The sequence below is a fragment of the Apiotrichum porosum genome (genome assembly GCF_003942205.1).
Source record: "Apiotrichum porosum strain DSM 27194 chromosome Unknown scaffold_2, whole genome shotgun sequence".
Lineage (NCBI taxonomy): Eukaryota > Fungi > Basidiomycota > Tremellomycetes > Trichosporonales > Trichosporonaceae > Apiotrichum > Apiotrichum porosum.
Genome location: NW_021167109.1, coordinates 1,430,239 through 1,444,316, shown reverse-complemented (window position 1 = coordinate 1,444,316; position 14,078 = coordinate 1,430,239). Strand labels below are relative to the sequence as shown.

Below are 14,078 nucleotides of genomic sequence, written 5' to 3'. Positions count from 1 at the left end.
AGAAGAGATGGATGTGGGTGACGGTGGGGCGGTTGTGTGTGTGTGTGTGTGTGTGGTATGTGGTGTGTGGTGTGCCCGCGGGTGGCGAGGATGGATGTGCCGGTGCGCTGTGACGGGAGTAAAGCAAAGCAGCGATCAGAGTGATGCTGAGGTGCTTGTACAGAGTATACTGAGAGTCATAAAAGGGCAAACCATGACAAGGACGGAAACGATGATATGGAGGGATAGGGCAAGGAGGGAAGACGCGTCCAACACACGTCAACCGGTATTCCGCCTGCCTACTGATGCGAGTGGTGAGCCATCACAGCCATCGGAGCTGGTGCCACACCCACGACCAGAGCGCCAGCAGCCAGATGTCACCCCCACTTAAGCTTCTACCTCTGTCATTCCGCAACCTCCACTTGCTCATTCCAACCATCTCCCATCCCACCATGGGTAACGACGACGCCCTCAAGAAGGCTGCAAAGCTGATTCGTGATGGAAAAGGTATGTCCGCTGCACCCTTACCTTTGACAGACAGCTGACATTCTCTTTACAGCACGAAACATTGCCGTCTTGACTGGTGCGGGAATCTCAACGTCGGCTGGTATCCCTGACTTTCGATCACCTGGTACAGGCCTGTACGACAACCTCGCTGCGCTGAACCTGCCCTTCCCCGAGGCAGTGTTCACGCTCGACTACTTTGAGGTTCGCCCAGAGGTGAGTATCGAGGCCAAAAGACTGGCGGGTGGCAAACTGGTCGGCGTGGAGTCGGCGTCATTGCTCCGGATATCACACAGTCTACACCAGCGGCGTACGGGGGTGCCTGGCCTGACAACACCACAGCCATTCTGGACACTGGCAAAGGATCTGTACCCGGGAAAGTACTTTGTGAGTCACCACACGCATAACCACATGCACGACCTGGACACTCCTGATGCCATAGCCCACACCGACACACTACTTCTTGGCCCTTTTGCACGACAAGGGCCTGCTGCAGCGCGTCTGGACCCAGAACATTGACACTCTTGAGACGGCTGCCGGAGTGCCAGTCGACCTGGTGCTCGAGGCACATGGCTCGTTTGCAACCGCCCACTGTTTGGCGTGCAGCCGCAGCGCGAGCACTGAACATGTCGTTCGTTCAGGTGTGAGGGAAGGCAAGGTCGTGCGCTGCGATCGCGCAGGGTGCGACGGCCTCGTCAAGCCCGACATTGTGTTCTTTGGCGAGGGACTGCCACCAGAGTTCTTCCAGATGAAGAGGGTTAGTCAAGCGCGAGCTGCGATGAGGTCTGACCGAGACACCCGTAGCTAACGTTATAGGAACTGTTCGACTGCGACCTCCTTCTGGTCATCGGCACGTCCCTCCAAGTGGAGCCCTTTGCCTCTCTAGTGCACGTCGTGGACAGCGACGTCCCGCGCGTCCTGATCAACCGCGAGGCCGTCGGCCCCTTCGCCCGCCGCTTCAACCCATTCAAGAAGAGTTCGTCGCCCAAGAGCTCGCGGGACAGCGTGTTCCTCGGCGACGCAGACGAGGCCGTGCGCATCCTCGCTGCTGAGCTGGGGTGGGAGACGGAGCTAGACGACAAGATGGCCGCGGGACACAAAACATTGAAACAGCACTGGAACGAGCGGGAGAAGAAGTGGCTTGGTGCAGACGAGTCTGAGGAGGAGGAGGAGCAAGAGGAGGAGGCAGGCGAGAGCGAGAGCGAGAGCGAGCCCGAGGTGGCAGACCAGAGCGCCGCCGCCTCCACTCCTCCCCCTCCTCCTCTCGCCGAGGCAAAGCCCACCACCCCCACCGCCGCCGCCGTGCCTGCTGCTGACGGGTCCGAGCTCGAAGCCGGGGCTGGGTCTGGCCCTGCGCCTAGCTCGCCATCGGCGGGTACACACGTGGCCGGCGAGGGTGAGGACACGGAGGTGGACGCACTGGCGGAATCTGTGGCGCGCGTCGAGATCAAGGACCAGGGAAAGGACAAGGACAGGCAAGCGCCCAAGGTGAAGGATAAAGCTAAAGTGTAAAAACGGGGTCGGGGGTGGGGGTGGTGTTGTACAGAGGTAGAATTTTATATAACTAGGATTGAGGCCCCAGAGTCGTCCTCCTGCAAGCGGTCACCCTGACGAGCGAGACCAGCATTGGCGTTCACATTTCCTTGTACATTCAACGAGGGTGAATGTCCCAGTCGTCTCAGTCCCATGTCGGTCGGCTGGGCGACGAGCTGTCTGCCGTTTCACGAGATAATTTTGCCACCGAGGTCAAAATGGCACGGACACCAGAGATAACCAGGGTCTCCTGTCCGCTTGCTCCATTTGTTCACCAGTCTGTCTGCGTAGTCGTCCGTGAGACAGACATGTGGGTAACACACAATGACACAGAGCGAGCACTCACCCAAGAAGGTCGCTCATAGCTTATGAATGAACGTGAATTTTCATCGCATGACATCTACCCAAAAATAAAATGCCCAAGTAATAGAGAGGAACCCACACACCCGCCCGCCCCGCCCCCACCTACTAGGATAATAAGATTGTCGCCGGCGCCGCGTGCTTGCACTCGCACGCGCGTCCTCGGTCTCTAGTTCTACAACAAATTGTTCTCTGATCGGCGCCGCGACCCCGCACACCCCTCCTCCCCCTCCGCTCTCTCAGAGCTGCGCCTCCATCTCCTCGTACAGCTTTTCGGCAATCTCCAACGCGCGCTCGCGTCGCACTCGCCTGTCGTCGCGCGGTGAGCGGGGCGATTCGAGGCTGTCCCGCAGGTGGAGACCTGGCGGGAGCGTCGCGCCGCGCCTGGGCCCTGGGCGGCCGTTGTTGATAGACGAACGGAGGGAGCCTGGTGGCGCGGCGACGCTTCCGCGTCGTGCCGAATATGCCTCGATCATGGAACCGCGGCGGCCCAAGACGCCCGACGACTCGGCGAGCGAGCCGCGGCGGACGGGCGGCGTGCCGCCCATGGGTGTACGCTGGCCAGACGTGAGGCCCGACTGCAGGCCGGAACGGATCGAGCCCAAGCGCGGCGTCGGTGTCGCCGAGTGCGAGGCCGCGGCGGCCTGCGCTGCCTCGAGCGCCTCGGGAAGGACGACATCGTGCGCGTGGTCGTCCATGATATCTGGGAGCGCATCGGTCGGCACACCCGCAAACGTCATGGAGAATCCGGGCGGCGTGGGCATCTCGTGGATGGGCGTCGGCGGGCCGTCGCTGGGCACTGGTGTCGGGCCAGCGGCTTGGCTGTCGTCGGGTGTTGGTTTGGGGGATGGGTCACAGTCACCGCTGCCGGCCGTGACCATCTCGGACTTGCGGCGTCCGAACAGGCGAGGAATGTGGAATCTGGGGGTGGGGAGGGAATGCGCTCTTCGGCTGGCGCGCTTCTTGCGCAGGCCAGCATCGCCGCTCTCGGCATGGAACTCTTGCGTCCAGTGGTCATGGTAGTCGTCAGGATCGCTCATGAAGAGGGCCGTGAGCATGTCCAGCGACGCCGCCGAGTTTTGTCGCTCCAGCTGGGTAAGACCCATGCTGTTGTTGGTGCCCAGCTCGCCGCCGTTCAAGGTCCGCTGGGCCCGCTCGACGAGACTGCCATTGGGCCCAGCCTCGTGAGCAATGTTGAGCGGGTCGACGCGAGACGACAGTGGTGTGTGGATGACGGGCAGCTCGTCCGATCCCAGGGCCACTTTGGGTTCCATCTCCCGGTGCGCTTCCCGCGCCTCTTTACTGTACTTGGTCTTCCAGATCGCCTTGAGGCCGCGGCCAATGCAAGGGTCAACAAACAGACCGAGCGCCGCAAAGAAGATACCACGCCCGCCGTACAGGAAATAGTAGACGCAGTAGAGGCCGTAGGTAGCCTGGTTTTTGACGCCACCGCTGGCCGAGAAGTAGAGGTCGCCAATGGTGATGAGCCCGTTGACAATGATGAGAGTGATGGGGTAGAGAGAAATACGCAGAGCAATGCCGACAAACTTGTCCTCGAGGTGGCCGAACATGTTCTCGCGGTCGTGAGATTGACGTCGGCGGCGGAGGATGCGTGCAAGGAAGCTCCGTTGCTTGGGTTTCAAGTTGATCTCGTGCGACTCGGCGCTCATCTCGAGGTTGATGCTGTTGCCGTCGAACAGAGCCCGGGAGGTGGCGCGGCCCTGCCGGAACAGCTTTATCAACGTCGCGGCGACCGACACGGTGGCGATGATGCAGGACAGGATTTGCCACAGGTACAGGTCGAGAATAAAGTTCCTCATCCTTGCCTTGTCAGTGTCGGCGCGGATCCAGCTGTGGGATTGTGAGCAAAGGAGGACGTGCGGTTGCGTGATTGGACGTACCAGACGTTTAACAGCGGGTCCCATCCAAAGTGGCCGAGCGCGGCCGGGACAATGGGCACGAAGAGTCCCACAAAGATGCTGACGCCGACATACTGTGGTGGTTAGCAAGATATGCACAGGGGGCGGAAGGAACAAGTCGAACAAAACGCTGATCACTGGCACAGCAGTGGAGCCCATCGCCCAACCTCGCCGATCTCTTCCACACTTCTCTCGGCACTCACCCAGCGCTCCAGTTCTGTTCGGTCAGCTGGCATTCAGGAGACAATCGACCCAACTCACTGAGCATCACGGGGTTCAGGCCTACCACAATGGTAAGCATGAGGTTGACGGCTATGGCGGTGCAAAGGTCTTGGAAGAGGGGGGTCAGGAATACGCTCGTTTGACAGCTGCAGAGGATCACTCACAGTTCACCCTTGTGATCGTCAGCTCGTGTCCAAGTCTCATGCAGCTGTACTCACACGCCAAGTGTGCCAATCATAAAGTAGATGCCAACGCTGCACCCCACGTCCGCGGTCCTTGAGACAATGACGCTCTGGAAAAGACGTTGTCAGCTCTGCCTGGTTCTTTGGCGGGGAAATGGGCTCAATGCTCGCATGGCTACCGCCAGCAGCATGACTGCTGGCAATATCCGAGTTCGTCCCTCGCAAAGATCGTCCCTCGCCTAAAACAACCACAGAAGCCCATTACCCACCGGACTCGCAGAGAAACACACCGCAATGTAGTTTACGTCGTAGATGATCTCAAAGACCATGCTCCAGAGGAGGAGGCGAAAACTGACGCGGTCGAGATGCTGTCTGGCGCTCCGGACGCTGTACACCCATAGCGAGAGGAGCAGGATGAGGAGACAACATCCTATTGACACGCCTGCGGATATGGCTGAGATGTGGACGTTGAGCTGTAAAGTGCGTCAGCCTGGGGTGAATGTGGGGAGGGTAGGGGAGGACCGCGAGGGGGGAAGAAGGGAGCGAGGGCGAGGAAGGGAGGCGGGGGGTGGGGGCTGATGGTCACCCCGACCCGACCGCGACGTCGGCGGCCCGCAGTTGGGATCGCAACGACGTCGTCGTCGCCGTCGTCTTGGCACTGTGGAGGGTGGCAAGTGTTGCGAGTCGTGAGGCGCACAACTTTGGGCACAAGAGACAGGCGGCGAGGGCGACAGAAGGGCGGAGGACGGGTGGTCGGAATGCAGAGGAGGACAATGGCGACGACGCGGTACACGCTGGGGACTACGCACTGTGACCTTGTCCTGGGTTAAGACGAACATGGCCCGCGCGCGTTGGCGCGCTGTGGCGGCTGTATCGTCGTTGGATGGCGGGGGTGTTGCAGTAACGACAGTAGTTGTTTGTGTGGTGGAGAGTGAGGTGGACGGTGGGAAGGACGAGCGGGGGTGGGGGAAAATGTGCGACAAGAAATGAACGAGGACGAAAGTGAATGTCGGAAGATGGACCACACAAACCCAGCGAGCGGAGCGGACGCAGCAGCACCCACGCCCATTATTTGGAGGCGTTTGGCCGTCTGGCGCCGCGGCACGACAGCACGCGCGCGCGGTCTATGCACCGACAGGCCCAAATCAATCCTGCATCTTGGTCGTCCCCGTCCACAGATGGAGCTCCTCGTCGTCGCACGCGCGCGCACACAGACACAGACACCTTCAACGCCCGGCCACACCGAGCATTGCATGTGCACCTCCTGTGTGTCGCGGTGTGGATAGAGTGGAGCCAGAAAACTGCTTCCCGTCTTGTCCGTGAAAGCGGAAGACCAGCCTCCCCCCCCTCCTCCTCCTTCCCTCCCTTGCCTCATGCCAAGACGACCAAACCGAGGACAGAGGACCCAAAGTTACGCCAGCCAGTGCAGCGAGCGCCAGTCAAGCGCCACCTCCAACGCCTCGCCCTGCACCCACCCACCCCCTCTCTCCCAGCGTTGGGCCATCGAAAAGGGAGACACGAATGCCCCTTGCCGGGTCGTGTTGTCCCTCTGCTAAAAAAACCCCCGACACCAGCCAGAATAACGCCCACTTGCCACTTGCCTCCGAGCAGCAGGTCCTGTAAACCTGTTTAAAATGGTAACCACCGAGCGGTCCAGCAGCACACCCTTTTGACCCACACTACTGACTGAACTGCCCCTGTCTGCTCCACCCTGGGCCACTCTCTGTGGTTCAGGCCGTGGTAGCGAGGAAGAGAGGTGGACAAACGTTTTTTTCAGAGCCTTGTTTCGGACACGTACGGGGCTACGGGCGACGCCGCACTCTGTCCCCAAATACACCCACACACCGTTTTCCTGCCCACCCCACGGGGTGATAAACTTATTGTGTGTCGCTTGGTGCAAGCGAGCATTCAAGGCTTGTTCACACACGAAGAACAAGCACTGGTAACGTGTGGTGTGCGAGGGTGGTGCTGTGTGGAAGCTGTGTGGTTGACCCACAGGGCCACAGAAGAAGACCATGGATAACAAAAGAAGCACGCCCAAAGAGAAAGCGCAGCATTGGTGGCTCCACCTACAGCCCCCACGGCCCCCACTGGCCACTGGCCACTGGAGCAAACCAAAATGTCTGCGATTTACGAAAGCCCAAGAATCACAACTGTGTGCCTGTTGCCAGGCGGTTCGCACACACTGGGACAATGTTCTGTAGCGCCCATTGGTGACGGCCTCTCCTCACGGTATTTACGTACACACGAAGGTGGATCCGCAGCTTCGAGATCTATAAGAGAACAGGTGACAGGTTGTGGGCAGAGGCACAGTCACCACCATTCCCACAACGAGGGGTTCCAGGTATACCCCAGCTTACTGCAACGCTGGGCGTAGCTTCAATACTCTTTGCCACTTCGTTCTTGCGCTCCTGACGGCGCAAGCCCACGGCACTGAATACATCAACGCAGCTGTTCTGCCGTTTGTCGGCCACAAGAATGCGCCACGGGCTATGAGCGTACCGAGGCGCAACCCAGATACACATGAACGCAGCAGCCGCAGCCTTTCGTCTTGAGCATTGCTGTCTCCATGTCTCTCACAATCTCCTTCGTGCTCAACGATAGCTCGGTAGAAGCGACCGTGTTTCAGACCCGTTTATCGCTGTCACGACCGCCACGCCCCAACCCACGCATCACGGATCACGGATCAGCTGCGGCTTAGGGGCTATTCCGCCTCTCGCAGATCCAGCATTCCACGGATCCACCGAGCGTGGTTTGCCGGGCGTACCCACAAAAGCACGCTCTGCAGCAACAGAAAACGGGCCGGGCCAAGTGGCGGACGCCCCCCGTCCCCTCCGGCCAGCGGCCAGCGGCCTGGACTTGTCGGCGCTGCTCCGGTGTGCTCGGTGCACCACAGGAGCAGGTTCATAACCAACCCACACAGTGCAGACGTCTGGAGCGTCAGTGGTGGCGCAGGAGCAGCGAGGGGAGCGCTGTCGCGACCTCGCCCTCGCGTCAGCTGGCGTGATCGCCCAACAGTGGGATGGACAGTGTCTGCTCGGAAGTCGCCACAGGGCAATGTGCGGCCTTACTCGGCCTGGGAGGTGGAGTTTTTCACTGCGCGTTACGTGAGAGTCCACTTTGCGAGATTATCGACTTGCGGACTTGCAGACGCCAAACACGTATGTGGCCCTCTGTTCACGCTCTTTGCGTTTGCGAAAAGGGCTCACGGCTCGCGTGCAAAGGAGGACGGGGGGCCAAAAGGAGGTTGCCCTCTCCACACCAAATGAACCGCGGCAAGGGGACTTGATTCTATGAAACCGCGATTGCGCATTTCCAGTAATCCACTCACCAGAGCACAAGAGTGCTATATAGGCCCTTACGAATCCTACAGGTGGCATATATCACGATGCTCTGTTCCCAAAGGAGGCTGCGAATAAGCAAGTACCTAGGTTCTCCCTTGGACATTAAGAGGACATTAAGTCGTGCCTTTGTTTGCAGCTGTGGCCTTGAAAGTAATTTGACTATTTGAAGGAGATTCTAATGGAAGCGTCTCACTCGCCACCTTGGAATACACAAGGCTGGAGGTGCTTGTCATTGCCTGTCTGTTGTACTAGAGCCAGCCACTCTGGGCCCAGCCCCGCCCGGTGGAGTTGCTTAACAGAGACCGTGCGTGATCCCAAATGCAACATCCGCATCCCACACTTCAATGTCTGTCCGACGCGGCTCATTTCCGGGGGCATGTGGTCAGTCTATTTCACCGAGAACGTCGCGCCTCCATTGATGGGAGACTCCTTTGGCCTGTGGGGGTCTGTCAACCTGTGAGTTCCAAAGAGCCATCAACAGCAATGGGAATACTCGGCACAGGCCATCCACGCTCCGCCCAAAAGGCCGCACCTGCTTCTCATTCTCACTGCCGAGCCACGTATGCCCAACTCCCGATGCTACCCTGTTGACCGACCGGTCGCCCTTCGGTCTCCTTTAGATTGATCTCTTGGGACAATGTCTCACTGTGGCCCGGTGCACGCTGTGTCATGTCTCAGTCGCAATGCCAGCGTCTCTACGCGTCCTCAGTGTAAGTCTGCAGCCCGCGAGTCTCGTCTGCGTCCGTTTCACAACACGTCGGCGGCTTTTGTAGTTTGCGACGTTTGCGACGCCTGCCGATAGGCCCGGAAACCAACCGTCACGCAGGCAAGCTGCAAGCTGCAAGCAGCCGCACGACAACACAATGCCCTGTTTTTGCGGTTGAGGCGAGGGCCATCGATCACTGGCCTGTGGCTCTGTCAGACATGGGGAAGTGTGTAAACTGGTCCCAGGCCCACACTTCTTCACGGCCAGTACAATGCTCCACAAACTGGCTAAAAGCCAAAAGTTAGAGCTCCCCGGTCTCTTGCCCAATGACTGACGTTGAATCTGCCGAAAGATAGCCGCCTCCGATAAGAAAGCCACTACACTTTTGCCGTGGACCCTGACTGCTCAACACTTTTATGATAAGGACGTTGCGGCCAACAGTCGTCCAACCGTTTACTCTTTTTGCTTGCTGCATTTATCGGCGTCCCGGCGGCATGGTGGACGCCATGTCAGTCCACATTCCTGCCCAATAGTGACGCCTCGGAGGAGTCACCGGAGATGTCACAACATCGGCGTTACCCCACAGGAATGGGGCTGATGTTGGTGAGGATGGACAGATGTCAACTAGATCGTCATTCTGAAGACATGGAGTGAGGGAGCGGATCCGCTTCGCGCTATCCCCTGTCCGGCCTGGCTCTCTCTCTCTCTCTAACCGACCAGTGAGCTTCAGCTCACAAATGAGTCGCACTCCACTTGCCATGGCCACGATAGTGCCTTGGCCTAGCGCTCGGGTCTGGCAGGTTGCCATCAACTTGGCACCCATGTTGCATGTGGGTCTGCTGGCAGCCCGTGATCCGTGAGAGGTGGTAGAGATGACGTGATTCAGTTGGCTAGCCCTTACCTGTGCACACTTGCTTCGTTTTCCCGTTCTCCTCCGACCCCGCCGAAGCGGACTGTACGGCTGAGGGAGCACGGGGAACACGTCGGGGGCAGCCTATCGCTCTGTCCTTCTATCTCCGACCCCACGGAGCGCCGGGGTCATACGGTGCAGTTGGGAACGGTCCACAATCTCCCTTTCTAGGGAGTTGCCTTGCTCATTGCCGCTTCTCGGGCCCGATCTAACAAGCATGCTCCTAAAGAAGCGCGTCCACCTCCCTGGCGAGCCGGCCAGCATTGACGAGTCAGCGGCCACCGATACGCCGCGGACCCTTGGCATGGGTGGGGTACACGGGTAGCCGTGTACATTATTGGAGTTGGGAGGCGTCAAAATAGGTACGCCGAACCAGCTAGGCCAGTCGCACGAGCGAATCGAGTTCAATGTTGGGCAATGAGCGATCTCTCCAACCCCCCCGCGCAGCCTCTTCGGCAGTGGACGCGGGGAGCGCTTTTGATAAGGCCCTGGGGTTGAACTGTGCGGCTATGGCGAGGCCGCCTTGTTTTGGGAATTGTGCGTGTGCGAGCCACAGGCAATGGCTTCAATCGAGCAACAGCATCTCGGGACCTGGGCCGTCGTTCTCGCGGTCGAGATAGAGATAGCGAACCCTCGTAGTGCGTGAGCTCGTTGAGATCTCTGCCCAATGGACGAGCAGTGCACAAGACCATGATATACAGTACTTAAGCAGTGCTTCGTCTTGTCGTTACCACCCACACTCCCACACATTCCCCCTCTGTGGCGCCGCCAAGCAAATCCGTCCACTGTCTCGATCAACATCGGCATATAACCCCTCATCACCTCGAGCGCTAGCTTCAGCTTCTTCCCCCTACAACACTTCCTCAAGCATGGCGTCCACCATCCTCCCGCAAGGCGCGGGTTACGGTGTGGTCGTGAGTAGCCAACTGGCCATGTTTGGACCCAGCTAACATTCCTCAGATCGGCATGGGCATCTTCTTTTCCCTGCTCATGATCCTCATCACCAAAATCCAAGGCCGCTACACTTCATACAAGCCTTCTTCGGCTGAGGAGTTCACCAGTGCTTCGCGTTCAGTACCCCCTGGCCTGATTGCCGCTGGTATCGTCAGTGCTTGGACATGGGCAGCGACCCTTCTTCGTAAGTCACACGATCTCAGGGTCACAAGGGTGTTCGCTAATCAGAGCAGAATCGTCGGCAACGGCCTACAAGTTTGGTATCTCTGGTCCTTACTGGTACGCTTCCGGTGCCACCATCCAGGTCCTCCTCTTCGCCATGCTCGCCGCAAAGGTCAAGCTCAACGCACCTTACTGCCACACCTACCTTGAGATCATCAAGGCCCGCTGGGGTACCTTTGGCCACCTGACCTTCCTGTTCTTTGGTCTCGCTACCAACGTGATCGTTTCGCTCATGCTCGTTCTCGGAGGCTCCGCGACTGTGGCTGACCTGACGGGCATGCACACCATCGCCGCATGCTTCCTCATCCCTATCGCCGTGTCCATCTACGTCATTGTCGGCGGCATGCGCGCCACTCTTATTGCCGACTACTCGCACACCCTCGTCCTCTACTGCATCCTCATCTCCTTCTGCCTCATCGTCTACGGCACCAGCGACATTATCGGCTCGCCTTCCAAGATGTACGCTATGCTGCAGACCGCCGGTGCCAACAACCCCATTTCGGGTAACGCCGGCGGCTCGTACCTCACCATGCGCTCCAAGAGCGGCCTCATCTTTGGTGTCCTCAACATTGTCGGCAACTTTGGAACCGTCTTCAACGACCAGGCTTACTGGCAGCGTGCCATCGCGTCTCGTCCCCACACAGCCGTCAAGGGCTTCCTCGCTGGTGGTCTGGCTTGGTTCGCTATTCCTCTTGCTATTGCCACCTCGCTGGGTCTCTCGGCTGTCGCCCTCGCCCACAGCGACAACCCGCTTATCCAGCTCACCGCCGACGAGGTCAGCGCGGGTCTTCCCGCCGTCAAGGCTATCGCTGCTCTCGCTGGAAAGTCTGGTGCTACCGCCATGCTCATCCTTCTCTTCCTGGCTGTCACTTCCGCTGCCTCGGCGGAGCAGATTGCCGTGTCCTCGCTCTTCACCTACGACGTTTACGGCACCTACATCAACAAGAAGCCGACCGAGAAGCAGATCCTCTACGTCTCGCACTGCGCTATCATTGGCTTTGCGTTGTTCATGGGCGCCATCGCGACTGCGTTCAACTACATTGGCGTGTCGATGGGTTACCTCTACGAGCTGATGGGCACCATCATCGGCTGCGCCGTCGTCCCTATCGCCCTTTGCATTACCTGGAAGAAGACCAACGGCACCGGTGCCATCTGCGGTGCCATCCTGGGTTTCGTGGCCGGCGTCGCCGGCTGGATCGGCATCACCGCGCACCTCAACAACGGCGTCATCACCGTCGACACCACGTTTGGTGACTACGAGATGCTTACCGGCAACCTCCTTTCGATCGGTGTCGGCGGCATCATCACTGTGGGCTGGTCGCTCATCAGCCCGGCCGACTTTGACTGGGACATTACGCGCGCCATCAACGTCGAGGCCGGCAGGGCCACCGAGGCCATCGTCGAGCACCACGTCGAGACTGCCGACATCCCAAGCGAGGACAGCAGTGTGGCCGAGGTCCGCCTTCCCTCTGGCTCGGCCGAGAAGGACAAGAGCGGCACCGCTACGCCTGCCCGTGGCCACGCGGCCAGCAACCCCCTGGACATTGAGGCGCTGGCCTCGAACGAGGACGTGAGCCTCAAGAAGGCGTTCCGCCTCGCCTCGTACGCCGCCCTCATCCTCACCTTCATCCTCATTTTCGCCGTTCCCATGCCCCAGTTCTTCTCGCACTACATCTATCCCGAGAAGGGCTTCACCGCCTGGGTGTGCATCGTCATCATGTGGCTCTTCTGCGGTCTCCTCGCGGTCGGCGTGTACCCCGTCTTTGAGGCACGCCACGGTTTGGCAGAGGTGGGCAAGGGCATGTGGGCCGACATCTCGCGCAAGGGCAAGTAGATGGCTGGCGGGGTTGAGTGAGTGGTTAGAAGTAGGCTTTGTATATAATTGGTCATAATGAATGTCTTGCAGGTATCGCAGTACCAATGAGCTCAACTGGATGCGTTTAACATGGTGGTAGATGAAATCACAAACGTGCCTCCTTGTGCTCTTCGACCTAAACTTGGATCACCTCATTGCACTTAATTCCCACCAGACCGCCTTCTGCACACTTCGCAATCACCAAGTTGGTCATCCTTGAAGCTCCGTTTCTTGTGGGTCGCTGGTACGGCTGTTCTGAGATCCGTTGCCGACGTCAAAGTACCGGTCTTTTGGGTCGATTTCGAATTCTTCGTCACAGTCAAAGTGTTCGAGTTCATTGATCTCGATCTCAGGCCTGACGACCTTGTAAGAGTTGGTTGCGGGATCCCATAGATAGTCGTGGCCGTACAAGCCTTTTGATCAGCTTCATTGATAGAGACGATAATGGGTCGAGGGACTTGTCATAGCACCGCGTCCAAAGACGGTTACACCAAAACCGCACTCTCCCCCAGACCCAGAAAGACTCACGTTGGGCCATTTGAAGGTGGCGGTGCGCAAAGTTGCTTGCTGCCTCCTTCATCTTCTTGATGTCGCTAGGACGGTCCCACTCCCAGCCGTTGTGTATGTACCAGTTATAAAGACGGAGACGAAGCATAGTGAGCTTGTACTTGTACGCGGGCGCAAACTGCGGTCAGCACCTCGTCCGTAGGCCAAACTCAACTCACCATCAACCGTTCCCAATCAACGAGACGTTGATACTCTGCAAACTCAATGGCGACAACTTCAGAGTCCATCCTGGTAAGAATAACGCAGGTCAGAGTGGCGAACTCGTACTGGGCTTCTGGTCCGCCTGGATTGATGATTTCAATAAGGACTCCGCCAAACCAGGCACCCTTGAGGTTACAGCGGTAGGCAATGTACGCATACTGCCCGGGGCCAGGGCGGCCCATGACCTGCAATGGGTTAGCATGTTGTCGCATGTGATAGCCAAGACGGGCAGACATACCACTTGGTGATCGCGACCTGGATTGAACAGTCCGATGGGAGGCTCGAGGGACATGGTGCAGGACAGTGGAACAGTGCAAAGAAGTGGAAGAGAGAGCCGAAATGGTTTGTCGGGGTTTTGACGAGGATGGTTTCGGCAGCGGCGGTGCGGTTGCAATTCGCACAAACGAGTGTGTGTGCGTGTGTGTGTGTGCGTGTGCGTGCGGCGGGCGTCTTTGTGACGAGTGGGCATGGCTGGTGCGTTACGGGGCCTGAGAGGTGATGGGCGCATGGGAGAGGGTACGAGGCTGGTACGCATCAGCCGGTGCGCATCATTGGTCTGTCGCCGTGTTCACTATGTAGTGCCACATACACAAACACACATACATCACCGCTTGGGGTTT

The 14,078-nt window shown here is 58.7% G+C and overlaps 4 protein-coding genes across 4 annotated transcripts; 2 read left to right on the top strand and 2 right to left on the bottom strand.

Moving 5' to 3' along the window:
• Positions 1-431: 431 nt before the first annotated feature.
• HST2 (Sir2 histone deacetylase Hst2) lies at positions 432-1,995 on the top strand (the record flags this gene model as incomplete). Its single annotated transcript, XM_028620145.1, has 5 exons — positions 432-486; positions 539-699; positions 826-870; positions 926-1,240; positions 1,300-1,995. 5 exons carry the CDS (start codon positions 432-434, stop codon positions 1,993-1,995), a joined length of 1,272 nt encoding a protein of 423 aa, XP_028479117.1.
• Positions 1,996-2,615: 620 nt separating this feature from the next.
• EHS24_004578 (uncharacterized protein) lies at positions 2,616-5,028 on the bottom strand (the record flags this gene model as incomplete). Its single annotated transcript, XM_028620144.1, has 7 exons — positions 2,616-4,227; positions 4,278-4,369; positions 4,499-4,512; positions 4,557-4,607; positions 4,682-4,689; positions 4,736-4,809; positions 4,990-5,028. 7 exons carry the CDS (start codon positions 5,026-5,028, stop codon positions 2,616-2,618), a joined length of 1,890 nt encoding a protein of 629 aa, XP_028479116.1.
• A 5,500-nt stretch (positions 5,029-10,528) lies between these two features.
• Positions 10,529-12,669, top strand: EHS24_004577 (uncharacterized protein; the record flags this gene model as incomplete). The annotated part of the gene is made up of 3 exons (XM_028620143.1): positions 10,529-10,573; positions 10,620-10,797; positions 10,847-12,669. The coding sequence occupies 3 exons, from the start codon at positions 10,529-10,531 to the stop codon at positions 12,667-12,669; spliced, it is 2,046 nt and encodes a 681-aa protein (XP_028479115.1).
• Positions 12,670-12,900: 231 nt separating this feature from the next.
• EHS24_004576 (uncharacterized protein) lies at positions 12,901-13,750 on the bottom strand (the record flags this gene model as incomplete). Its single annotated transcript, XM_028620142.1, has 4 exons — positions 12,901-13,103; positions 13,219-13,375; positions 13,416-13,643; positions 13,697-13,750. The coding sequence occupies 4 exons, from the start codon at positions 13,748-13,750 to the stop codon at positions 12,901-12,903; spliced, it is 642 nt and encodes a 213-aa protein (XP_028479114.1).
• Between the last annotated feature and the right edge of the window lie 328 nt (positions 13,751-14,078).